At 44.2% G+C, this 24,159-nt stretch overlaps 8 protein-coding genes across 12 annotated transcripts in view; 4 read left to right on the top strand and 4 right to left on the bottom strand.

Annotated features, from left to right (window-relative positions):
- Positions 1-750, bottom strand: part of RB195_009619 (uncharacterized protein) — a gene marked incomplete at both ends in the record, with an annotated part of 42,650 nt that extends 41,900 nt beyond the window's left edge. Inside the window, one exon of one of the 2 annotated variants that reach the window (XM_064190248.1) lies at positions 459-729. In XM_064190248.1, the coding sequence (XP_064047830.1) occupies positions 459-729 (271 nt within the window). Of the gene's footprint in view, positions 1-458 lie in introns of both variants that reach the window. The other variant, XM_064190247.1, reaches the window with a different exon arrangement.
- A 5,424-nt stretch (positions 751-6,174) lies between these two features.
- Positions 6,175-8,969, top strand: RB195_009620 (uncharacterized protein; the record flags this gene model as incomplete). 2 transcript variants are annotated; one of them, XM_064190250.1, is made up of 4 exons in its annotated part: positions 6,175-6,225; positions 7,682-7,892; positions 8,016-8,241; positions 8,747-8,969. In XM_064190250.1, the coding sequence occupies 4 exons, from the start codon at positions 6,175-6,177 to the stop codon at positions 8,967-8,969; spliced, it is 711 nt and encodes a 236-aa protein (XP_064047832.1). The 2 variants fall into 2 exon arrangements, with proteins under 2 accessions (XP_064047832.1, XP_064047833.1); XM_064190249.1 differs by lacking the exons at positions 6,175-6,225; positions 7,682-7,892 and having other exon boundaries at positions 8,051-8,241.
- Positions 8,970-10,305: 1,336 nt separating this feature from the next.
- Positions 10,306-10,620, top strand: RB195_009621 (uncharacterized protein; the record flags this gene model as incomplete). Of its 2 annotated transcripts, none has more annotated exons than XM_064190252.1 (1): positions 10,306-10,620. In XM_064190252.1, the coding sequence occupies one exon, from the start codon at positions 10,306-10,308 to the stop codon at positions 10,618-10,620; it is 315 nt and encodes a 104-aa protein (XP_064047834.1). The 2 variants fall into 2 exon arrangements, with proteins under 2 accessions (XP_064047834.1, XP_064047835.1); XM_064190251.1 differs by having other exon boundaries at positions 10,387-10,620.
- A 1,493-nt stretch (positions 10,621-12,113) lies between these two features.
- RB195_009622 (uncharacterized protein) lies at positions 12,114-17,536 on the top strand (the record flags this gene model as incomplete). Of its 2 annotated transcripts, XM_064190254.1 has the most annotated exons (7): positions 12,114-12,350; positions 12,522-12,541; positions 13,157-13,329; positions 13,795-13,860; positions 15,267-15,371; positions 16,069-16,165; positions 17,261-17,369. In XM_064190254.1, the coding sequence occupies 7 exons, from the start codon at positions 12,114-12,116 to the stop codon at positions 17,367-17,369; spliced, it is 807 nt and encodes a 268-aa protein (XP_064047836.1). The 2 variants fall into 2 exon arrangements, with proteins under 2 accessions (XP_064047836.1, XP_064047837.1); XM_064190253.1 differs by lacking the exons at positions 12,114-12,350; positions 12,522-12,541; positions 13,795-13,860 and adding an exon at positions 17,499-17,536 and having other exon boundaries at positions 13,056-13,329; positions 17,261-17,364.
- Positions 17,537-18,006: 470 nt separating this feature from the next.
- On the bottom strand, positions 18,007-19,365 carry RB195_009623 (uncharacterized protein; the record flags this gene model as incomplete). The annotated part of the gene is made up of 1 exon (XM_064190255.1): positions 18,007-19,365. One exon carries the CDS (start codon positions 19,363-19,365, stop codon positions 18,007-18,009), a length of 1,359 nt encoding a protein of 452 aa, XP_064047838.1.
- Positions 19,366-19,477: 112 nt separating this feature from the next.
- Positions 19,478-19,711, bottom strand: RB195_009624 (uncharacterized protein; the record flags this gene model as incomplete). Its single annotated transcript, XM_064190256.1, has 1 exon — positions 19,478-19,711. One exon carries the CDS (start codon positions 19,709-19,711, stop codon positions 19,478-19,480), a length of 234 nt encoding a protein of 77 aa, XP_064047839.1.
- Positions 19,712-20,200: 489 nt separating this feature from the next.
- On the bottom strand, positions 20,201-20,542 carry RB195_009625 (uncharacterized protein; the record flags this gene model as incomplete). The annotated part of the gene is made up of 1 exon (XM_064190257.1): positions 20,201-20,542. One exon carries the CDS (start codon positions 20,540-20,542, stop codon positions 20,201-20,203), a length of 342 nt encoding a protein of 113 aa, XP_064047840.1.
- Positions 20,543-21,365: 823 nt separating this feature from the next.
- Positions 21,366-24,050, top strand: RB195_009626 (uncharacterized protein; the record flags this gene model as incomplete). The annotated part of the gene is made up of 8 exons (XM_013446899.2): positions 21,366-21,438; positions 21,495-21,643; positions 21,887-21,952; positions 22,247-22,306; positions 22,363-22,514; positions 23,553-23,634; positions 23,696-23,842; positions 23,898-24,050. The coding sequence occupies 8 exons, from the start codon at positions 21,366-21,368 to the stop codon at positions 24,048-24,050; spliced, it is 882 nt and encodes a 293-aa protein (XP_013302353.2).
- Positions 24,051-24,159: the final 109 nt, after the last annotated feature.

Consider the following 24,159-nt stretch of genomic DNA (forward strand, 5'->3'; position numbering starts at 1 on the left):
ACCTAGGGGGAAAAATAAGCTTAAACGGCTTATGAAGTGCACTATTCTGAGGAATTGACAAGCAAAGGATAACTTTTTAAGCAGAACACCGACAAAGGCAAAAATCTCAAATCTCGCAGTTTTTCTAAAATCTTTATCAAATAGTGCTGATGTAATGCTCCTTAAACCTATGTAAGCAGCATTTGCCAACGAAAACTACGATCTTTACAAATGTAGACCCGAAATGAGTGGCAATTCTCTAAAGAAACGATCTGCATCATTTTTAAAACGAATTTGTTGACGATTTTCAAATCCTGACAAGCAAGCGCATAATTCAAAATGATGCTCTCAGATAAACAAGCTTATAGCATTACCCGCTGCTATTATTGGCTTCAACTGTTCGATCGATCATTTGATATTTGATTAGGCATCCGCATAACAATGCGCAGCGGCGATCACGTCAGCCGAATGTCACTTACCTTCTGTGAGAAAACTGCAGTCATTAGTGGTGGCAGTACAAGTGAGAATCGACTTTGGCAGGATGTCCATCCTCACTACATTGGTACTGGAATGGAGAATTTGCTCGTTGTTATCAGCGACCATATCCACGAAGGCAAATGTTCCAGCTATAGGAGTGACGAGACGGTTTTCAGGCGCTTGCTTCGGAGAGACGAGGGCTGTGGAATGTGTGTGTACGGCGAAGGGGGGAGGGGACGGGACGACCGGGCACAGCCCTGTCGTCCACGTCATCCGCATCCGCAGAACACACATTATCGGATGAAATAACATAACGCTCATTTAATAAGGTTTAGGATACCGCTAATTGTTGAATATTTGCTTCGCACGGGTGCTCGCTCAGTAATTCTGCTCTAATAAGGGACGAGATTCAAATGTGATGTAACCCCTTTTTCCCTTCCTTTTCTCTTTTCTTTTCTTTTCTTCTATGGAGTATGCTGTGGATGCAAACCACGTTTTAGAATTTTCCGTTCGTCTTTATAGAGTACCTCACCTCAGAAAAAGCAAAAGAAAAACTCGTGCTCACAAGGTTGTCCTCTCGTTACGGGTGGAAATAAGTTCAACTTCGATCTTGATACTCCGGCTATGTCGCATAAAAACTCATTTCTCATTGTTTTGTATTCCAATTTTATATTCGTATGAAAAAAAAATAAAATTATGAAAATCCAAGCATCCATTTTGTCCTCGCATTTTGCATGATTGCACTTTAGACTTCTAGTTCTTAGAGAACAGGAATTGAAGCAGCGGAAAGAGAGACGGAGCAAAAGATAGCAGCAGTAAGAGGAGATTTCACTGAGGAGATTATCTCCAAGCAGTTCAAGGATCCTGTTCTGCTCTTCAAAAAAGTGATCAAAAGCCTATTTTCTGGAATACAAACACGACAAGTGCAGAATACGGACATTATAGTGCAACAAACTGCCAGAGATCGTTGTCATTCCAATACCGCTTCAACATGGATGCTTTTGTAAGCGTCCATAACTAAGTTGCATATCAGAAACAGTAGCCAAGAATGAATCAAAAATAAATGATGAATTAAAGAGAAGAATTGTTCGTAATAGCGGAAAATACTGCTAAACATGTGCAACTAAGTTGACATTGTGATCACTCTAGCGTAGACCCTCCTGACCAAATTAGACCTCTTCCGGGAAATCGGCCAACAAATAAGGACAATTAATTATTTCCATGAAGTCGAGTCAAAACGACATTAAGCTCGGTGCAATTGCGTAGGTGACTGGGCTCGAGGGGGTGCGTTGGAACTAGCAGGTGGGACCGTCGCAAACAGCACCGCTAGGTGGTGCTAACAAGGGTACCCATTTATCCTTACCGTGACGCTCCGCGCACCAGTTCGAGCGCAGTCGCTTAGGCAAGTGCTCCGAGCTTTGTGTCGTTTTGACAAGACTGTGTTTAGTTGCAGTTTTCCTTGCGCTTTAGTGAGTTCGCTATATAATATCCGTCCCTGGTGTTGATGGTCACCAATGGCCCGTATTTTGTTCGTGACTTGCTTGGCACGTTTGACTTAACTTTCGTGACTTAATCGGCGTGCTGGTGTTTTCTCCTGACGCAGTTGCCCGCATCTTCGCCAAGGTGTGTCGTTTCTTGAACATAGCTCTACCCAGTTTTCTTGAACTACAGAGCAAGAATTCGCACAGGCTCTATTCATTGGTGACTGCTCCGTATCCTGCGAGACTTGGCCTCTCGCGGGAACTGCCTATCGACAGTGAATGAAGCCAGCACGCTCAGGTCCGCTGCAGTTCGGCGTCCCTAAACGGAGAAAGGCAGTTTGGCAAAGCCTTTTTCCATGCCTTCTCTTGCCTGACCTATTTAGGCTAGTCTTTGGGGCTGTGCTAAAAGACAGCACCTTTTTGCAATATCTAGCTTACTTCTGCCATATAACTGGTATACTCATAGAGGTTTACAGCTGCTTGCTGTTGTCCACTTGTTCTCTAAAAGAATTGATATTAGTGTAACTACGAGATGTTGTGATAAAATGAGTCACACTTTTTGTGCGTCTCGATAAAGAAATTTTTGGATGAGTCACGAATACGTCAGAAGCAGCGTTTCTCTCCAATAGTAGCTGACGTTCCGGATGTGGTTTTCGAACGTCAGAGTAGAAAGGGAGACCTATAAAAATTCACAAGCCAGATGGGTTATTCACTGAGGATCAGCACTCATTGATTAGTTTTCCCAAAGAGGAAATCGCATCCGTACGAGTAATAATATACGCTTTCTGCGCTTTCGTTCCCCCACCTGTAGGGTTTCAATGCAGTGCATCGCGTGATTTTTTTCTAATGTCGGATGCCTTCGCGCAAATAGGGAGAAGTAGTAGTGCAGTCCACGAGTATGAGAAGAAGTATTTTGAGGTCCTCTTAGTAATACAAAAAATGGCGTGTGAAACAGCTCTGAGCGATGCCTTCTTATCAACGATGTAGCTTGTGCGACTCCGTCGTCATTCAACGTCCGCCATTTAAAGGCATCACCCCACGAATCTGAGGTGGTACGGATTTCAGGAGGAGTATTCGTATACGGGATAGTAGATTATGGAGAAGGTCCGTCCATTTCTTCCTAATTCCCGTAAAAAAACGGTCCGGAAGATGCGGCGCGCGCACAAAGCTAGCGCGCTCCAACCGAACTCTTTGTGAAAAATAGTACGCCGGAACACTCGAAGCCGTATCTTCCGGGCCGTTTTTTACGGCAATTAGGAAGAAATGGACGGAATCACCCTTCTCCCAATAATCTACGATACCGTATACGAATACTCCACCGGAAATCCGTACCACCCAGATTCGTGGAGTGATGCCTTTAACTGACGTGATTGAAATAGGCAGCATAAGCTGCTTCATTGTCGTGGACGCAGATTCCTACGTTCCGATACCAACAACGAAAATTTTTGTTAAATCGTTAGGTAGACGAAAGCATGCGATGCTACCATACACATACTTTTCTGGATTTGTGACAGGAATTAATTTAGATCCATCTCATACTCATAAACTACATCCTTACCACTCGTGCATCCTAAAAATGGAAATTTTGTGATAATCTGCATCTGGAGGGTTACTTTGTCCATCAAACTGGCTGCTCTGGTGCTGATCAAGCACCTTACGCCTATATTTCCAAACAGAGTTTAACGTTTTTGTTGGGCCACCTGAGAACTATCTCTTGAGACCTATTCGACAGTGAGGAATCCAACGTCAGAAATTTGCTGAAACCTGTCTTCGAAGGCACAACGAAATTGACGTAGCGTGGAAACCTGATAGAAAACATGGAGTTTTGGATGTAGATTGCACGAATACAAGCGCGACCCCCGTTCAACTTCCCTTAATTGTCCTAAAAAAAAGCGGCGGGGAAAACGGCGTTCTTCCTCACGAGATAAGCAAGAGTGCGCCACGCCTCATCCACGTCCCAGCGGTCGGGAACCTATAAAGTCTCCTCAGCAGCCTTAAAACCAATGAATATGCTTCTGAGGAGATCAGAACGAGTACAACGAAGTACGTTCTAACCAACCTCGTAATAACTAATGTAGTTCACACACCGTTTATCAGAACGATTGGAAGGAATTGAGCGAGACCACGCTAATTCCCGTAACCTACTGCCGGAACTATATATTGTCCTTCAGAGATCTCAACGTCATCAATTTCGTGGTATGCTGCCTTTAAAAACATCTCAACAGATCCTCAGTTCATCATCACAGTTTGAAACGGCTATGCGAAACATACCGTAGGTGCCAGAGAGTCATTGTTTTAGATGCATTTGAAAGGAGCTAAGATGTACATGGGGTTACTATGTGCAATCTTGATTTGTTTCGTAATGTCGAGTAAGTGGTTGGGTCCCCGGCGTCGTAAATTTTAACTGGACATGAAGGCTAAGAGAAGTAAAGCACGGAGATGGCGATTTTTTAAACGGACTGTACACACTGTGTCATGTGCTGCATTTTGTGTGGAACAGACAATTAGCGCATTGATTTCATAAAAAAAATGTTTCCCTGTCTCTTTGTCGTGTTAACTCACATCACATCATTCCCCTCTAAAGCTACACATCTCGAATTTGCTAATTAAGGCAATTTGAGTGTGGCGAGCACTTTGGTAATTCTGTTACTTAAACAATGTTGCAACTGGGGAACCCGGTGGAAACACTGGCGTCTTTCTGCAACTCTTTTAAAAGATACAAAATCCAGTACACTAGACTTGAAGATGTCTCTTTTTGCTAATTTTGTACGAGAGGGCTTTGAGGAAAAACAATCATCGGATCAACGATGCGATCTCCGCAGCGCTTTTTGTCCTTTCTCTGCACGACCCACTCCTCTTCCTTTCTTTGCAAACCAAAGGCACATCAGGCTCGTTTGGGCATAATGATCTGTCTCGTCCCTTCTTTTTCCTCTCAAACCCTACGCAAGACGATGGTCACCTACATAGGGATAGCTTCGCGCGTTTGGTTTGCGGCGCGGCAGCGAGTGATGACTGCCATTCGACCCCATGCGTAAAGCAAGAAGTGTGCAAGTAATCGCATTTCTTACTTCTTTCTGCACGTTGCCGCTTCTTCATCCTGTACCGCATGTACTAAAAGACTATGAGAACAAATTTAAAAGAACTGTGCTCATCTTTCATATCCTTATATCTTATTTTTATATGATGAATGGTACTTGTAAGGGTTAGCAATACGTGTGGCCCTGCCCGCAAACTTAATATAATAGTGTATAGATGCTGTATAACTATGTAGCTATGTATCTTTGAATTAATCTTCTGTTAGATTATCCATAATGTCTTTGATTGCACAAATATCGACATATGCTAATATTACAATTCTGGAAAGTGGCCTGGGCGGGCCGCTTAGTGTAGTCGGACATTGCGGAGTACTCCTAATCCACGCCCAATGTCCTCCTATTTCACCATTGCTCCGTGATGATAACGCAGCTGCACCATAGATTGAAACCCGCAGAGATTTTGATGTGGGGCGTTCTTCATTTGTGCTCGCAATGCAGTCATCCTTTCTGCCCATTTTTGAACTGTTTAACAATTAATCAAAATGACTCTAGTATTCTTTGTGCTATAATCTCGGGCTCACAGTATCGTGACTTTTACCTCAATGTCAGGGTTTTGGCAACATCTGCGATGGGTTACGAGAGAGGAGGAGAGCTCTTGTTCCACGAGTCTATCTGAATGTTCCTTTACTCGGACACTAAGTATATGTAATTGTAAATCTTACTTCCATAGAGATATGAGACCCATCATTATATGTAACAACGCGCTTAGTGTGTATGTGCATATGTGTTTACTTACTTTTGATACTATATATATACTATGGGGCCGCGTGTACAAGTCTGATTGCTACCTGCTCGTGGTGGGCCCACTATAAGTAAACGCAAACAAGCATTCGAGTCTACGCATTGGGAACGTACGAGCTACATAACACGTGTGATTATATGGCGAAAGATTCCCATACTTTGCAAAAAGTGCTGTCGTCCAGCGTATCGCCAAAGCCCACAACCTGAAAGATCAACTACCTGGAGGGAGCATGGAATCTTTGGCAACAACCATTCGTGTCGTCACGCTGAACTGCCGGACACTGTAGAATGAACTCCTACAAGCCGCTCTGTCAAGGCCTCTGCGATATCTGTGTGCCGTTAACTGGACTGCAGAAAACACGCATGAGAGATCGACCCGTCAACAGCATCAAAATTTTGCCATGTATTGCGGCGATGCTGATGAGAAGAAAGTAGATGTTTGCGCGAAACCTGTGAGTAACTATTACAACAACATGGTGGAGCATTTTGGTTCAACGTTGTCTAGATGCGCCTTTGTACGCCTGCGGGATCGCAGAGGACGTAAACTCTGAAGAGTAAGTGCTCACGCACCTGCGGAAACTGATAAGGACAACAACAAGAGCACCTTCTATGATGGACTCAATGCGTTGGTGTCTAAAATACCAAGCCAGCAGGTGGTCACTGTCGGAATCGACGCAACTGGGAAGATGGTACTCGAACAAGAATCCGATGTGTTAGGAAAATGGTGTTATCCAACGGAGTGCATGTCGGATAACGGTGACCTCTGGTCGGCTTATGTAAAGAGACGGGCTTCACCATCGTTTTTACGTTTAAGAGGAGTCATCGACGCGATCAGCTCACGCGGTAGGGGTCAATCCTTTAAACGCCTAAAGAGCAGCGCCTGCAGAAGATAACAATTCTTAAACTTCAGTTCGACTGCGTTTTGACAAGGAACATTCCTCAGTCGCATATCCAAAAATCGTCCAGTTTTTCTTAGATTCAAGTTGCGGATCCACAAGAAAAACCGAGGAATTCAAATTCCTCTTCAACCGAAAATCGACATACCAGGTCTTAAAGACGAAAGATGCAGGACGAAGTTCCGCCAACGTGTGTGTATTCATGTTGGAGTACGGACCAGGAAGAAGCCTAGCGATGCGGATTCCTTCACAAAGTGCATCCAGGACGCTGCAGGAGTAACGCTCCAGATTCTAATGCCAATGAAGAATTTTGCCTTTGCATCTGCGGAAACAAAATCTACGTACAATTCTGTGTGTGTCGCCCGCAGCACTGATGATTTCAACTAAGAAAAGCGTCTTGAGAAGGAAGTTGCGTCATCAACTGCAACAAAACCGCGATGACGAGTGGACGTCAAGGGAAACGCTCCAATAGCGAAGGAGTTTGAAAAAGCGTGGGAGGACAAGAATCCGCGGATAGCCTATGCTTTACTAAAACAGTATAGCGGCAAAATGAAAAGATGTTCTCCTGTCCTTAACACTGGCAATGGAGTATCTGTAGGAGAAGCAACCCTTTCAATTCGAAGGGATCACTTCAAATTCTTGTTGAACCGACAAGCGCAGTCAGCTCCTGAACTCGAGCACGTTCATAGGCCGACGTATGTGGTTAACGATTAATCACCGACCGAGTCGGAGGTTCTGGTCTGTATCGAAAAGATGAAAAATGGAAAACCTGGAGGAGACGACGGGATTAGCGCAGAAATGCTAAAATATCTTCCTCTGTCTTCGATTCATGAGATCATCCGTTCGATATGGATAGACGAAATGATATCTGACTCGTAGAGAGACGCTATCGTAATCCCCTTCCATAAGACGTTATCCGTCACGTCAGATCCATCTTCGGACAATAAGAATGAATTATCACGGTGTCTTTTTGCTGCGTGTTATGTACAAGGTATTGCAGCGGATTACCTAGGACCGACTCATTAAACATCGCGACGAGCAAGCTGGCTTTCGTCCTGGCCAATCTACGATTGGCCGGGTGTTCATCGTCTGGAGAGCAATCGAAATCTGGCAGCGGTATTCGAAGCCAATGCAACTAGCGTTTCTGGACTTTGAAGCCGTGTTCGACTCTCCTCACCGAGGCCATCTTCTCAATGCGCTTCGCGCCGATGGAGTACCAGAAAGTTCGTTCGCTTGCTTGATGACTTGAATCAACGAGCAACTGCTGCAGTTCGAACACCACAACACCTACAACACCGTTTGAAGTAGTAACTGGAGTAAGACAAGGGGCAGTGGCAGGGTGGCAGGACCCTTCCTGTTCAATTTCGCCATCGACGACATTATGCGAAGAGCAGTCGACCAGTGTCCTGCCGACATTGTCTTAGCACCGTCAGGGTGCCCCTTTACTGATCTCGAGTACGCCGACAATGCTGTTATATTTGCGGAAAGCAGTACGAAACTTCAACGTGTTGTCAACCTTGTATCGAAGCTTGCTGCAGCCCATGGACCACGTCCACGCCCTGATAAATGCAAGTAGATGTGGATCTCTTCGAGACCTCGAACGGAAATCAGGGTGGACGGACAACCGATATAACTCGATGAGTTCTGTTACCTGGGCTGCACGCTGAAGAACAACGGCAGCTACGAGAGGGATGTTCAGCAAAGATGCGCTGAGGACTTCTGCATTTAACTCCTTAACGAAATGCCTGTGGTCGAACTCCATCACCAACGAAGTCAAGCTGCGAGTCTACCTATCCGCAATTCGCCCCATCATGATGTACGGATCGGAGACTTGGGCAGCACCATCAGCGGTTATGGAGAGGCCTTATTGCACAGAACGAAAGCTGCTTAGACGGCTACTTGGCTACTTTTGGCCTAGTGTATGCCACAATAAAGATCTTTACGCAGAAATTGATGTGGTATACCGGCGGATGACACATGGAAGATACTAACATCTTGCACCGCCATCGAAGGTGGCTAAAGTAAATCGCCTTCGCTTCTTTGATCATAGGAGGAGTTTGTCTAGTTCGACCTGAAGGAAGCCAGCTGGCCGAAAGCGAGAGTTCTGGACTGAGGTTGCGAAGGAGGACTTGAGGATACTCGGCGTGGATATGAATATGGAACAGCGACAGGATGGATTGATTCTGTGCAAGCTCTCGCAGAAGATCGAGAAGGTTGGGCAGAGCTATGTTCAAGGACGGCATAGCTCGGTGAAGATGCGGGTAATCGCATCAAGCGATGAAATTTGCCTCGCCGATTAAGTCAGTAAGTCATATACCTTTCGCGGAGAAACTTCGGAAGTGTTCTACACCTGCCACATGATACATCATGGGTATCGATCAAGAATCGTTTTTTCTTTTTCTTTTTATTGTGGAGGTTTTGGACTTTTTAAAAGACATTGACAAGAGTTTCTAACCAACCTAATTTACCAATCAATTAGCGTTGTAAAAGGCACTATTTCACGGAAGTTCAGATGTTGAGATCTTTCTACGAGCAGATAATTTTTTAATGTAAAAAAAAAAAAAAAAAAATTAAAATTTCATATTTTCTAAATTCTTTTTTTATTTAATTTTTTTTTTTTTTTTTTTTTATTTTTTTTTTTTTTTTTTTTTTTTTTTTGGCTCCCCCCCCCCTCCTTTTTTTTTTTTTTTTTTTTTTTTTTAAGAGAGGGGGGGGGGGGGGGGGGGGGGGGTTTGGGGGGTGGGGGGGGGGGGGGGGGGGGGGTGTGTTTTTTTTTTTTTTGGGGAGAAGGGTTTTTTTTTTTTTTTTTTTTTTTTTTTTTTTTTTTGGCGCTCCCCCCCCCCCCACCTATTTTTTTTTTTTTTTTTTGTTGTGGGGGGGTTGGGGGGGAGATGGATTTTTTTTTTTTGGTTTTTTATTTTTTAATAAAAAAAATTTTTTTTTTTTTTTTTTATTTTTTTTTTTTTTTTTTTTTTTTTTTTTTTTTTTTTTTAGGTAGGGGGGGGGGGAGGGGGGGGGGGGTGGTGTTGTAAAAAAAAAAAAAAAAGGGAATGAGGAAGCAAACCCACCCCCCCCCTCCCCCTTTTCTTTATTTTTAAACTTTAAAAAAATTATTATTAAAAAAAATTTTAAAAAAAGGAGAAAGGGGGGGGGGGGGGGGGGGGGGGGGGGTTTGGGGGTTTTTCCCCCTTTTTCCCTTTTTTTTTTTTTTTTTTTATTTTTTGGGGGTGGGGGGAGGGTTATTTTTTTTTTTTTTTTTTTTTTTGGGTTTTTGTGGGTTTTGTTTGTTTGGGAGGAAAGAGGGTGGGGGGGGGGGAGGAGGGGGGGGTTGTTTTTTTTTTTTTTTTTTTATTTTTTTGGGGGGGGGGGGGGGGGGGGCCCCGGGGGGGGTGGTTTTTTTTTTTTTGTTGGGGTGGGGTTGTTTTTTTTTTTATTCCCCCCCCCCCCCCACAAAAAAATTTTTTTTTGGTCCCCCAAAAAAAAAACTTTTTTTTTAAATTTTTTTTATGGGGGTTTTTTTTTTTTTTTTTTTTTTATACAAACTTCTCGAAGGACCCGGTTAGGGAGGGGGTTTTTGAGCTTTTAACTGAGCACCAGAGCTCAATAAACCTGTATGGCTCTTCCGTGGAGCAGTTGATGGTTGTTCTCAGGGAATGTCTCAAATGCACTGCCTTTAGATGGTCGGGCAACTATTTTGCGCAAATCAGGGGTCTTGCTATGGGACAACGGTTGGCGCCAACGCTCGCCACTGCTTTCATGGCTAAAATTGAGGCACCGATTTGGGAAACACGACCTTTGCTTTATTGCCGATATATCGACGACTGTTTCCTTGTCTGTTCGTCTCAAGCAGAGATGAACAACTATTTCAAGATTTTAAATGAGCAGTCGGAGTATATAAAGTTCACTCTGGAGAAGCCCAAAGGAGAATGGTTACCCTTTCTCAACGTCTAAGTGCATATTTCAAACAGAACGCACAGGACAAAGTGGTACCGCAAACCTAGTAATAAGAATATCCTATTTCACTTTCTTTTTGCCCATCCCACACAAGTTAAAAGGTCTGTAGTACGAAACATGTTTCGCACGGCCACCTCCGTTTGCACTGGAAGGGAAGAAAGACGAGAATCTATCAAGCTTGCTAGGAAAATTGCGGTCAGTAACGGCTACACACCTATGCGGTCCATCACAAAAAGAGCAGAAACCCTTAACAAATCTGGTATGGAGAAAGTACCATTTTGTGTACTGTTTATTTCCGATGAGGTTAGCGCTGTTATTCGGCGGTGTCTGAGGAAAGCTAAACTTGAAGAATCTGTTGCCATCGTGGAGCTCCCCCTAGTAACCTTAAGCAAATACTCATACGGAATTGCCTATATGATCGTATTTGCACGACACCGGAGTGTAAAATATGCCCGGATAACAACGAGGGTGATTGAATGAGTTCATGTGTTGTTTATATGATTTCCTGTGTGCAGTGCGGTGACGAATACAAAGGAGAAACAGGAGAAACAGAAGCAGAGCAAACAGTCCACTATGTATTCGAATCAAAGAACACCTGGACGGCAAAAGGAAGTCATGTGACTCCACTGCATTGGGTGATCACAGGGTGCGGCGTCATAACGGAGAAGATTTCGAAGTTAAGATCACGATTTTGGCGCGCAAGGCTCTGGAGGCTTTTTGGATCCACTCCAAGAGTCCAAATATGAATAGCAAGAAGAAATGCCTCTCCGTTACGCGAGAACTCGTGCTTTATTTAAGGCTGATATTTGATTGCGCTAGTCACCTCACATCAGGTATCTAGCAGTGGCAGGATAGTCAGCTGATCCTAAGGTACGATGTTTTCTTCTACTGGTAGCTATGTGGCCCAACGTTTAACGTAGGACTTTCTTTGTTGGGCGGATAAGGCGTTTGATCGGATTGATCACGTTCGATTTCACCCCTTTCAGGCTCTGAAGAAGGCGATATTGCCGAAACGTTAGCCACGAATAAAGGATTATAACAACCTCGTGTCCGGCTCTATTAAAGAAAACAATTATTGAAGCATCAACATGCCGAGGTTTATCGAAAGTCGCACATGGTGTACTTTGAGAGTTGTAAAGTAACTTCACGACCAGAATTTCGCCATTCTACCGGAATATTATCATTGACGTGAAGAGAAGGTTCCGACAGCGTGATACAATATCACCTAGGATCTTCACGACCAAGCTTGAGAACGCAAAGCGAAAGCTGGAGTGTGATGACATGGGAGTGAAGATTGATGGTCGGCAGCTACTATATTTACGCTTTGGTGATGACAACATCTGATAACATCTAGCATCAGCGAAGCCAGGAATGCTGACAGAGTTCGACATGTGGATGTTGCGTTCAACTTAATCTGCAAAAAACTATGTTCATGCGTAACGGATGGGTCTCGGGTGTTCCATTCACGCTCAACGAACGAACATATCAGAATGCGCCAGCTACGTTTATCTGAGTCGAGAAACAGACATGAATGGATGAACAACGACCTGACCCGCGAGCTGGGCAGGAGGAAACGAGCGGTATTAGGAGCTCGTGAGAGCATCGAGGATGTAGTGAAGAAGACCAGGAACACCGGGCTCCGTGCTCACTTCTTCAACACCACAATACTCCCTGCTTTGACCTATGCTTCTGAAACCTGGGCACTTAGCAAGCATGAAGAAAATGAGGTGAGCGTAATTGAACCCTCAGTCAGAAGAGTGATGCCAGAATATCCCATTTCACGCAAGTGATGGACAGATTCGAAATTCCATCCTATGCCAGCGATCGAAAATGAGAGGCGCTACCGCATTATCTAAAGACAGCAAAATATGGTGCCCTTGACTAGCGATTCGTTTCAGCGAATCATCGGACCAGAGTCGTGAGCGACTGCGTTCCATGCGCAACGCACTGAAGGCACTACAGTAAGACCGCCGTCACACTTCTTTATAAAATCCAATGTTCAATCCTCAAAAACCAAAGGAAAATTTGATGCTCTTCGTGTCCAATGCGAAACAAAAACCACCAGGCGAATCTCACACGCGATAAGGACAAATCGAGAACTTTCTCACGCACTCTCGATCAACTAGAAGAACAAAGAGGAAGAGCGGAGAGTTGTCAAAGTGATATTGTATATGATTTATAATATATATATATATATATATATATATATATCACAGGAACACACTTGTGCCCAGATACGCAGATATACAATAAACATACACACACGCACTACAGACATCATCGCTAATTAACACGTCTGGTACTCGGCCGGTTGCTCAGTTGCCACATTCTTATCGATCACAAAGCATGTTAAATCCCAGGAAAGATATTTATGACTTCAACAAGCCGCCTCCAGTGCCTCTGTCATATTCACAATGACAATAATGCACCTCATGCACACCGTCCTAGTACATCCAACTAAGTTCGGTGCCCGCAGCGTTGTGAGCCTCCTTACGGCTCCCGCACCCTTGCCGACTGTGTTCACTTCACTCAGGGCTCATCCGCACTTCAACAGCTTGGCGAAGTCGCCAACGTGTAAAAACATACTGATAACTGGAGTGGCTGTTGCCGATAGACGACTGCTACTCGACTCGACTTTACCATCTCCCGATCATGACTTGCCATTCCCATTCTCCGTCGTGCAGGAGTCGCCACTTGGAGCGGCACGTAAGTCCTATCATGGCGGAATGGAAGCATTGTTCAAGTCACCACACACCTTTTATAGTCGGGTCAAAACGACGTGAAGCACGGACAGTTGCGCAAGCGGCTGCGCTCGAAGTAGTGCTGTGGAGACAGCGGTTGGAATCGAGGTGGGACCATGGCGACCTGCAGAGATGGCGGCAACGAGGATTCCCACACGATCCCAACCGCGCCGCTTCGAGCGCAGCCGCTTACGCAACTGTCTGTGCTTGACGTCATTTTGACCCAACTATAAGCAAGGGCATTTGCGAAGTTGACTTTGTGTAATTCCCCTTCGCGGTAATTCTAGAGAGCAATTCCTGCGACTAGTCGACACTGCCCATTCAATTTTCATCGAATTGCCTACAGACACAATGGAGTGTGGAAATCACGATGCCTCGTTACACACAGCAAGGATGGGTTTCCGACCCAGTTGATGCTTTGTTTCTTGAGGAAATGAAGGACCAAAGGATGAACATAGCGCTAACTCGAACTCGTCACGGAGAGTTGCTTTTGGAGGTAAGCGTTAGTAACTAGTATGGTAACAAGTATAACTCTAGCCACCAACTTAATAGGATATCCTATAGGAGTTGCATAATTATGTGAAGGACAAAGCTGATATATTTTGCATGGAGAGAAGACAATTTTCGAGCATATTTATGCCTAAGGGGCGGGTGTGGTGTAGCGGTTAGAGGTTCCGCTTCCTGCACGATCGATCAGAGGTTCGAATCCGCCCTAATGCTCACCAAGCCTTTATTCCCTCCGGGGTCGATAAATTGGCACCAGACTTGTCTGGGAGGATAAAGGCACTGACTTGACACATCGGCTAGCCACCGCAAGTCACTGTATAGGCCAGATACACGTTCGTAAACCTCGAACGATTCTGAATTGAAGTGAACGTGGGTGGGCATCCCAAGCGGATTGATTAACGCCAGAAACTTTATCCTTTTATCCTTTATGGATGCCTAGGCCTACGTAGCACACCGAGTTGCAGATGATTGTAAGTGCAAAACTCTCCACACTCAGCCGACCGTAACCATATTCTCTTAAGTCTATTAAACGTTTCCACAGTACGACTTCGCTTACTGCCCAAATCCAAATAGAGTTCGTGCTGTTAGAATCAGAGGAGATGATTAGCATCAGCCTTGACTGACCTGGGTTACCTGAATGGGTTGAGTTAGCTTTTTTACTGATTCGTATTTATAAAGGTAAGTTATCAGCATACAGTAGTACACTGAATGCATCATACCTGAAGGACTGCACGTGATCATGAGCCCAATAGTGATCTTCAGAGTCTTAAAACCCGCAAGCGACAGCACTAGCGTGTCTTATTTTTATCTGAGCAGTTTTCATTTTGGATCCAAATCCATTTTGGATTATTGGTAACATTTTTCTAGTGAAGATAGCTCCTAGCAATCTGTGGATTGGGAAGTTTTACATCTATTTTAATGAGTATTCGTAGGAGCAACCACCTGAACATTAACCCCAATACCAAGCGTCCTTCTCCAGAAATACCATTTGCGTGAAATGCGAAATAAATGATGTCTTCACCGACGGTAACTATGACAACGACTTTGGAATTCAGGGATTCTCTAGCTTATTAGCTAAGAATCGCGTGCGCAGAAACCATGAGCGTGAGCGTTCTAATCATAATGACATCCTAACATCAAACCTCCACTCCTTTGGAACATACGCTTGCTCGTATCCGACACTACTGAAACAGTTCCGCGATGAAAGCATATCCTACTGTTGATTGCGAAGTCTGCAAAGGAACACAAGAGCTTCTTTAGTTTCAATTCTTTACTCCGACCATTCACATTTCTTTCTCTGAGAATAAGTTCGTATGAATAGGTGTATTATAGCTGATCTTTGTGTTGTAAGCGAATTCTGCAATATCCAGTTCGTCATTTTTTCGTAGTTTTTAGGTCTAGCAGACTCATCCTTGGTTTTGTGGAGGTTACCAGGTAGATTCGGTTGGGGAGACAGAATGAAGGACGAAGAGAAAGATTTGTTTGCTGCTATTGAGGCAGGTGGGCCTTCTCGACTCTACGCATATGCTTTTTTTCGTTCCCCTGTGTTGTTCTCTTACAAATAAGGACAGGATATTTACCTAGTTAGCCCTTAAACTTGGCTTAAATAAACGACCATGTTAGAGAAGCTGGTTTTGATTCCATCCACCACACAATTTTTTCTGCGGTCATACAATACAACTGTTCAATATTTTCAACTTCGTTTCCTTTTTCTTCCAAGGGGATAAGTCAGTTTCTCATTTTCGACATTAGGAAAGAATTATCGTATTTGTTTCGCTCTCTCCTAGGTAACATAGATGCGATGGAGAGGAGCAGACCCTCTTCAAGTGAAGGGGGCCTAGCCCATAGGGTGCAGCTCAAATAATGAATATAAATTACATAATAATATATACAAATGAATGCGATCCTTTAACCAACCGTTCAGAAGTGAATATGGTCGGACCACCAGTCCGACTATTGCACGCATGCTAGGTAATTCCTAGAGAAATCCAACTCAATAAGTTGTTTTTGGCATTAAAAGTTCCCAGCGTCGTGAAAGCAGAATTATGCGTAGTAATCACTTCCATCTGGCTTCTTTCTGTAGAATAGGGGAGTGACGTATTACTGCAAAAATAAACCTGTGGATTGTGATAAATGGAGTCTTCTTTTGAATCATATATGCATATATCATCTCGCACACTTTTGCTTATTTGTTCAGGCGATACCGAAAAGGTTTTGGAACTCTTAAAATCTGGCATTGACATCAACTGCCACGATGCAACAGGCATGTCTCCATTGGCAACCGCCGCTTACAGGTACTTGGTCATTTTCTTCCAAAATTTCTTATTTGAACAACCCATTGTTTTTGTGAGATATATTCTACAGCTTCAACTAATTAGTGATGCAGTCGAAAATTTTCGCTTAGTGTTGGTGCATTAACAAATTCTAGCTTTGACAAAAAAAGCAGTAGTGATACTATGTTGAAATACTTAACCAATCCCTCAAGTATGGTGTCGATTCCGGAAATCGAACCCGCTATAAGTGCGCCTTTATACCTGCTGGGATCGGTATATTTTATTTCAATCAGTATCTTGGAGGTCCCCACTTCTTCGAGATATATTCTATTCCCACAGGAGTAATTCATTCTCAAGTAATAGCCTATCTTTGTAGTTAGAAATAAGCCGGAGTCACAATTTGCTCACTGCATGTTTGCACTTTTCAACGTAGCAAATGTTGAAGTCTTCTGGGTTCCGTGTTACCATTACCGACCGCATCAGCTATGATGTCGTCGTCTTGTTGCGAATTGCTTCCACAGTTATATGATAATTTAAATCTGGATCAAGCAGTTAACCCCTATAGCAGAATTATTCAGTATACTAAACATGATTGCTGCAACGTTTTTCTCATATATTAAAACACTTTTAAAGGAGCATTCAGAAAGATTGATGTGTGTTGCTGTTGTTGTAAGTGCAGCATTAAAACTGTATTAGTCCTATTGGTCTGAAAAGTTTCGTCGTCTCCTTCATAACTGTTATCAGAAACTTAATAGATTAGAAAAGTGAGCGGATTTGTTGCAGCTAATGATTTGAAATAGAGAAAAGAGCTTATGTGAAGCTTGAAATAAAGCGCCCTAATTGACGGTCATTTGACATCCTGTTCCTTTTTCAGATCGAACTAGTTACCTATAGCTCACATTATACAACTTCTTACAGTATGTATTTCGTTAAATCCACTAGCTTACGGTGATTTTTACTGCTCTTCAACAATTTTCTCTACTCGTTGTTTCTATCGTTGTGAACATGTGAGAATAAACAGTTTAACAAAATAGAACTAGTGCAGTGGTCTGTACTTTTCACTTAGTAGTTTCTTCGTCTAAACAACATTTTTTTTTGTTAGATTTTGCATTGCAGGGGCAATTTTGAGATTGCTAAATTATGCATAGAAAAAGGAGGTGATGTGAACGACAAACAACATACCCAAAGTTATACGCCTTTGATGTTTGCTGCTCTTGCAGGTTAGTTTAAAGCCTTTCAAATCACTCCAGTTGTATAGAATTGAAAAAGACCCGCAAATTATGACAACGTATAATTACTAGTTGGTCAGATCCTCCATTAGCTATTTTTCATCAGGTTAAATTTTTTTTTGTAGTACCATGCTGTCTATTTCAAAAGACAAAGGAAGCGTAGCACGAAATTGAGTGTTGGGATCTCCCCACAGATAAATAAGATCAGAATGTAGTTCACGAGTAGAAGCGCGATCAAGGTCATTCTCTCCTATTTTTCAAGAAAACGAAGTGGGAGAAAGCTAGTCGGATCGGGTCCCCTCAGAGGCACCTGATCACCTTGATTACCTTGACCTTGACTCCCGTTGATCTTCGAACTGGTCGAGCGGGCGCCAGTAATTCTTCCATTTGTCCCGGTCGCGTGCCAGAGTAGCCCAGTGGTTCCTCCTTTCGCGTGGGACACGAAGAACATCATACTTTTCTTTGAAGGACTTCGTTAAGAAATCTGATCATTGGGTCGGCGGTCTTCCTGTAGTGCGCTTAATATCGCGAGGAACCCAGTCGCTCACGGCTTTGGTCCAACGGTTGTCGTTAAAGCGCATCACGTGTCCGGCCCACCTTATTTTACTTTCCTTGGCAAACGCGGCGGCGTCTCTAATCCGATCGCTGACGTAGGAGAGAACTTCGAATCCCGTCCCTCACTTGCGTGAAACTGGATACTCCTAGCATCACTCTCTCAATTGTGCGTTCAATGACGCTAACCGCGTTTTCTTCCTGCTTGCGAAATGCCCAGGTTTCCGAAGCATAGGTCAAAGCAGGAAGTACGGTGGTGTTGAAGAGGTGAGCACGGAGCCGGGTGTTCCTGGTCTTCTTCACTACATCCTCGATGCTCTTATACGCTCCCCAAGCCGCTCGTCTCCTCCTGCCCAGCTCGGAGGTCAGGTCGTTCATCATGTTCAATTCCCGACCCAGATAAACGTAGCTGGTGCATTCGGATATGTCCGTTCCGTTGAGCGTAAATGGGGCATCCGAGACCCATCCGTTCCGCATGAACATCGTCTTGTCTACATTCAGCTGAAGACCGATGCATCCACATGTTTCGTCGAATTCGGTCAGCGTTCGTTCCGCTTGGCTGATGCTAGGTGTTATCAGTACGATGTCATCAGCAAAGCGCAAATGGTGTAGCTGCTGACCGTCGACCTTCATTCTCATGTCGTCCCATTCCAACTTTCGCATTGCGTTCTCGAGGGTGGCTGTGAATATTTTGGGTGAGATTGTATCACCTTGTCGGACTCCTCTCTTCACGTCAATGATGATATTCTTGTAGAATGGCGAAATTCCGGTCGTGAAGTTACTGTACAACTCTCGAAGTACCTTTATGTACTGAGTAGGGACGCCTTGGTTGTCCAAGGCTTCCACGACCGCTTCCGTCTCAACTGAGTCGAAGGCCTTCTTTAAGTCGATGAAGGTGAGACAGAGCGGCATCTTGTACTCTCGTGATACCTCGATGAGTTTCGAAACAGTGTGAATGTGGTCAATCGTGCTGAATCCTTTTCGAAACCCTGCTTGCTCGCATGGCTGTCCTTCATCCAAAACTTTTTCAATCCTATTAAGGATCACTCGTGTAAAGAGCTTGTAGATGACGGACAGTAAACAGATTGGGCGATAGTTGCCAATGTCAAGTGAATCTCCCTTTTTATACCACAACACGGTCTTGCTGGTCTTCCACTGTTTAGGAACCGTGCATTCCGACAGGTAACATGTAAAGAGCCTCGCTAGGGTGTTGATGAGTACTGGCGGAAGGTTCTTCAGTTGTTCTGGTCTTATTCTGTCGGGACCGGGTGCCGTACGATTTCTTACCGATGTGATAGCATGTCGTATTTCGGACGGGAGAACCCCTGGAGGCAAGTGGACATGGTTGTCGAAGGAATCAGAGTAGAAGTCGTAGATGGTTTTCTCCATCCCCCTTCTCGATGCAATGGTTGATCCCTTCGGGTTCCGGAGAGCAGTCATCCTCGTCTTGCGACTGGCGAAGTCTCGACGGGCATAGCGGATGCTGTTTCCCGCCTCTGCTCAGCTTCAGCCTTAAAGAGAGAAGAGCAGAAGGCTGAAGGCCTTCAGCCCTTCAGCCATCTGCTCTTCTCTCTTTAAGGTCTTCCTTTATCGCCTCTCTGCAAAGCCTTGCGAGCACGGACGTGAGTTCTTGGTTCCCTGCGGCTCGTGCTGCTCCACGCTGGCGTATCAGCTCAAGAGTTTCAAGAGAGAGGCGTCTCTTGGTGGTTTTAGAACTCTCAGCCTTCTTCGCGCAGTCGTGAAGGTGTTCAACGAGCCGGTCATATTCCTCGTCAATGTTGTCCATTGCTCAAAAGCCGGCTAACGTAGCGACGAGATCCCAGTTGATGATAGTTCTGGGATTTCTCCCTGTGAACTTGGCGGCTTTCTCTGCTCTCCTTGTGAAAGAAAATCTTCCTCGGAGGAGGCGATGGTCCGATCCCGTTTAGAACTTTGGTACAACAGCGATGTCCGTCAGGCAGAACCTTTTATTGACGATGATGTGGTCTATTTCATTAAGGTACCCTCCACCGGGTGACTCCTACGTCCAGCGTAGAGAGGAGGGCTTCTGGCATTGCGAGTTCCCGTGGATGGTCTTAGTCGTCATGATGAACTCGGAGAGCCTCTCCCCCTGGTCGTTCCATTGTAGGCCGTGGCTCCCGATGTGAAGTTCCTCCGGCGTTCTTCTTGGGACAACTTTGGCGTTGAAATCGCCAATTATGACCTTGTGGAAGGCATAATCTTCTCGGTAGAACTTCTCCAGATCCATATAGAAAGCTTCGACTTCTTCTTCATCTTAGCTTGATGTTGGAGCGTAAGCGACGAAGATAGTCAAAGCTTCTGTTGGACCACATCTTCTCATCCGCAGACGTCCGATTCGGGTCGTAAGTTGTTCGAAAGAGTCGATGTTCTTTGCCATACTCGTGTTGACAAGGACGCCGACTCCTCCAACACCTCTACTGTCGCATGTTCCTAAGAACAGTTCTTCTCCAGTTTCATATACTTCGTTGAGAGGGTGATGTCGTCTCGTCTCGGTCAGTCCGATGACGTCGTACTTGATCTTCTTGGCTTGCATCATCAGATCTTCGATGGCCGCTTCCGATGCAAGCGTACGTGCGTTATAAGTACAGATCGCCATCCTAGTCCTTTTCCGTTTCGGTAGCCTACATGACTCCTGCAACCCCGTCCTACCTGGCGCTACCGTACCAGGCTTTCCTCCGGAATCAGGAGACTCTTTTCTATTACTGTGTTTTGCGTGAAATTTTAAAACCCATGGGCAGGTTGCAAGCCTCTAGTCCCATGAGTTTCTGGGAGAACTTCCGTTCTCCCGGAGTGGACATGTGGAGCTTATTTGTTGGAGGCGGCTCCAAACCGCCTCCCTTGCACCTCCCAGTCACTTGATTGCAGGCTTTTGGCCGGACTGACGTGCAGGATACAAGGATGTCATGAGTCGGTCCTGGCTCAGCAGAAACAGGGAGTCCATCCCCCGAACCCACCTGCGTCTCTGGGCAAGCACAAGGTCGCTTTTGGTCCGCGATTAGCCCCCTATCCGCCACCCGGGGACGCGCCACGTAGCCTCGCGACTAACTGGCTGTGATCCCTCTAGTGAGGGAGATCCGAGGCACCTGATAACTTGCAACATTTGCGAAAGCGGGTTTACAGCCCGCTCCTGCTAGCAAGCGGGAGAGACGCTGTTAGCAGCCCATTGTCCGCTCGCAGATGCGACGAGTGTGCTTGCTTTCACAAACGTGGCACGTTTTTAAGTGCCCTGTAGGAGGATTAGTTGCGACATGATCTTTTTCCACGACATTTTCTTGAAGATTAAGCAGAAATTGAGCGTCATCACGCTGTCACACGTGCGCCACGCCTTTATTCGTGGATAGATCCTAGCACATTTAATTTCGTAGTATGCCGTCTTTAAGCTTTTCGATCCAGGAAAGCCTGATCTCTGCAAACTGCTTATGGATCATGGCGCACGCTCATATTGCACAAACTCAATAGGAAAGACTGCTAGTGAATTGGCAGCATTTGTCGGTAAGACAACTATAAAAGATAGTTATGCGTTCCTTGAACTTCGTTGTATCTCTTAGGTCAGCATGAATGTGTTTCAATTATCAATAATCATGTAACTATTGACGAGATTGAACGCTTGCTATCACCAAAAGTTGGGTCAGAAAGCACTGAAGTTTATCCTGAACATCTCGCACGTCTCATTCACAAGCTTTGCAGCTGGCACCAGGTAAGCCTCGATTTTTTCCAAACTTATCTGAGTCTTTTCCAAATCTAACCTCCTAATCTCTTCTGATATATATAAGTGGAAAGATAAAGAAGGTAGATTGTAGGTAGACATGTGCCACTTAGTTGTATTATTTACTTTTTCAACAAAACGAGGGCGTATGTATTTCTTTATTTGATGTTGATTGACTATTAGTTTGCTTAATTCGATATATCGTAATCCTTTATAGTAAATGTCCAGATTCAGATTCATCCTGTTGCCGTCGCGTTCGAGTTGAGCAAATATGGAGATGCAATGAAATATCAAAAGAAGGTATCTTGAGTTCTACTCATAAAGCACTTTATGTTGTAATATCAAATTACGACAGCACCTCGGTGAGCCAAGGACACAGTATGGGTTCATGTTCAAGATAAAAAGAAAAAAGTAGAATGTGCGTAGCACTTCTTTCAGTTATTTGCTGCACCGTAGGAGCTCTTTCTTCCACATTTCTTGCCTTTGAAGCGAAACAAATATTAACATTGACTTTTCTTTGGCAAAACAATTTTGGGTTTGCTTGGGTGCGGTAGTTTGTTTGTTTCCCTTTGATGTTTCTTCCCACTTGTTCAGATCCTCTACGTTGTTGATCGTGTTTTTGAAAAACAACTGAGATGCAAAGAAGGCAATGAGGTTCATACATTATTTTCTAGCTTCAGAAACCAGTACTATTAACTTGTTTTTTAAAGGTAATGTCTCTGAAACTATGGGTGATTCTCTTTGTACTCCGTGATGCTTACAAGTACGTCTCCGAACTGGTGCTGAATGGCAGGAACTCACATGAATCCTGCCTTATCTACGCGAAACACTTACTAAGTTGGGAACCTGGAGAGCAAGTGAGGTGGGATGCTTTTCAGAAATGTAGTCTATGCTTGTAGCACTAACTTTTGTTATGTGGGTTTGCCACCTTTTCTTCGACAGAGTTCAGTTCAACATTTTTTTTCAGCACCATATATATATACATATATATATATATATATATATATATATATATATATATATGTATATATACATATGTATATATATATATATATATATATACATACATATGTATATATAGACATATATATCTGTATATGTGGACATATCTATCTACAGCAACGGCAACCATCATTCTAAAATCATGCAGGCTCTTTGCGACTCTTCAGCATCGATTTTTCAATTTCACAATCAGACAACATATCACCTATTTCTGAGAACTACCTTTGACATAGTCTTTGTTCTTTGTTTAAGTCTTTGTTCTTTGTTTAATCTTTGTTTAAGAAACTGCGCAAGAATCCATGCCCTGAAAAAAAAAAACTTTAAAGGCAGCATACCACGAATCTGGGGTGGTACGGATTTCAGGTGGAGTATCCGTATACAGGGTCGTAGATTATGGAGACCGGGGTGGTTCCGCTCATCTCTCCCTGCAGCACTGCAAGCAGCCGGCCCCTGAATGCTGTTTTGTACGATGCCTTCTATTGCAGCGCGTCACCCTTGCACGCGTAGCGCTCCTTACTGCCTATCGGGGCAGTCCGCATTGATTTTCGACGAATCGCAGGGCGGAGGCGGCGCAAAGGGTAGTACGTTGCAATAGATGGTGTCGTGCAAAACAGCATTCTGGAGGCGGCTGTTTGCAGTGATGCAGGGAGAGATGAGCGGAGCCACCCGGTCTCCATAATCTACGACCCGGTATACGGATACTCCACCTGAAACCCGCACCACCTCAGATTCATGGTATGCTGCCTTTAAGAAACACTGTATTTTCATTTTCTAGCTTTCATTTTCCCCATTGTACTCGTTAGGTATATACACGTATACGCATACATTTATATCATATCATGGTGACCATTATGGTACGCACTCAAGGATTTCAGTTTCTTATATCGTTCTCTTTCAGGAAGAATCTGGAAATTCTCCTTCGCAATGCTATGAAAGCTTTCCCATATCACCACTCTCTCTTGTATGAAACATTAGTTAAGGTGATTTTGTTGTTTTTCTCATTTCTTTTGCAGTTCAATTGTCAAGATGCACTTTTTTAAGGCTATGGCAAAAACATCTTTTGGAGAGAGGCCGACGGCCTTTGAATATATCGTTCAAGGTTTGTTTGGGCAACGACTGTTAATGGCTAGCAAGTTTTGCGCCACATGCGGATCATGCTCTGCCAAGAAACGGTGCCCCAAATGCAAGGTTTGCTTCATTGGATTTAGAAGTAGTATCTTTCGATTATGATATCTTGCTTAAGCTCTGCTACTGTTCTGTCGAGTGCCAGAAGTTCGATTGGCCTATCCACAAGTCATGTTGTGAATCAATACGAAGTTGGAACAATGTCACCGACGTGAGGGATACCATATCGCTTGAAGATCTCCAGGCTACAATCGCTGAAATAGATCAGTGAAAATTTGCCAATAAAGACAGTACCCACATTCATGTCGATTATTACGTAAAACATTTGTACAAATTATGGTGCGCATTGCCTAAAAGAGCGCAGAATGCATTTAAAAAAC

Source organism: Necator americanus, chromosome III, assembly GCF_031761385.1.
Source record: "Necator americanus strain Aroian chromosome III, whole genome shotgun sequence".
Taxonomy (NCBI): domain Eukaryota; kingdom Metazoa; phylum Nematoda; class Chromadorea; order Rhabditida; family Ancylostomatidae; genus Necator; species Necator americanus.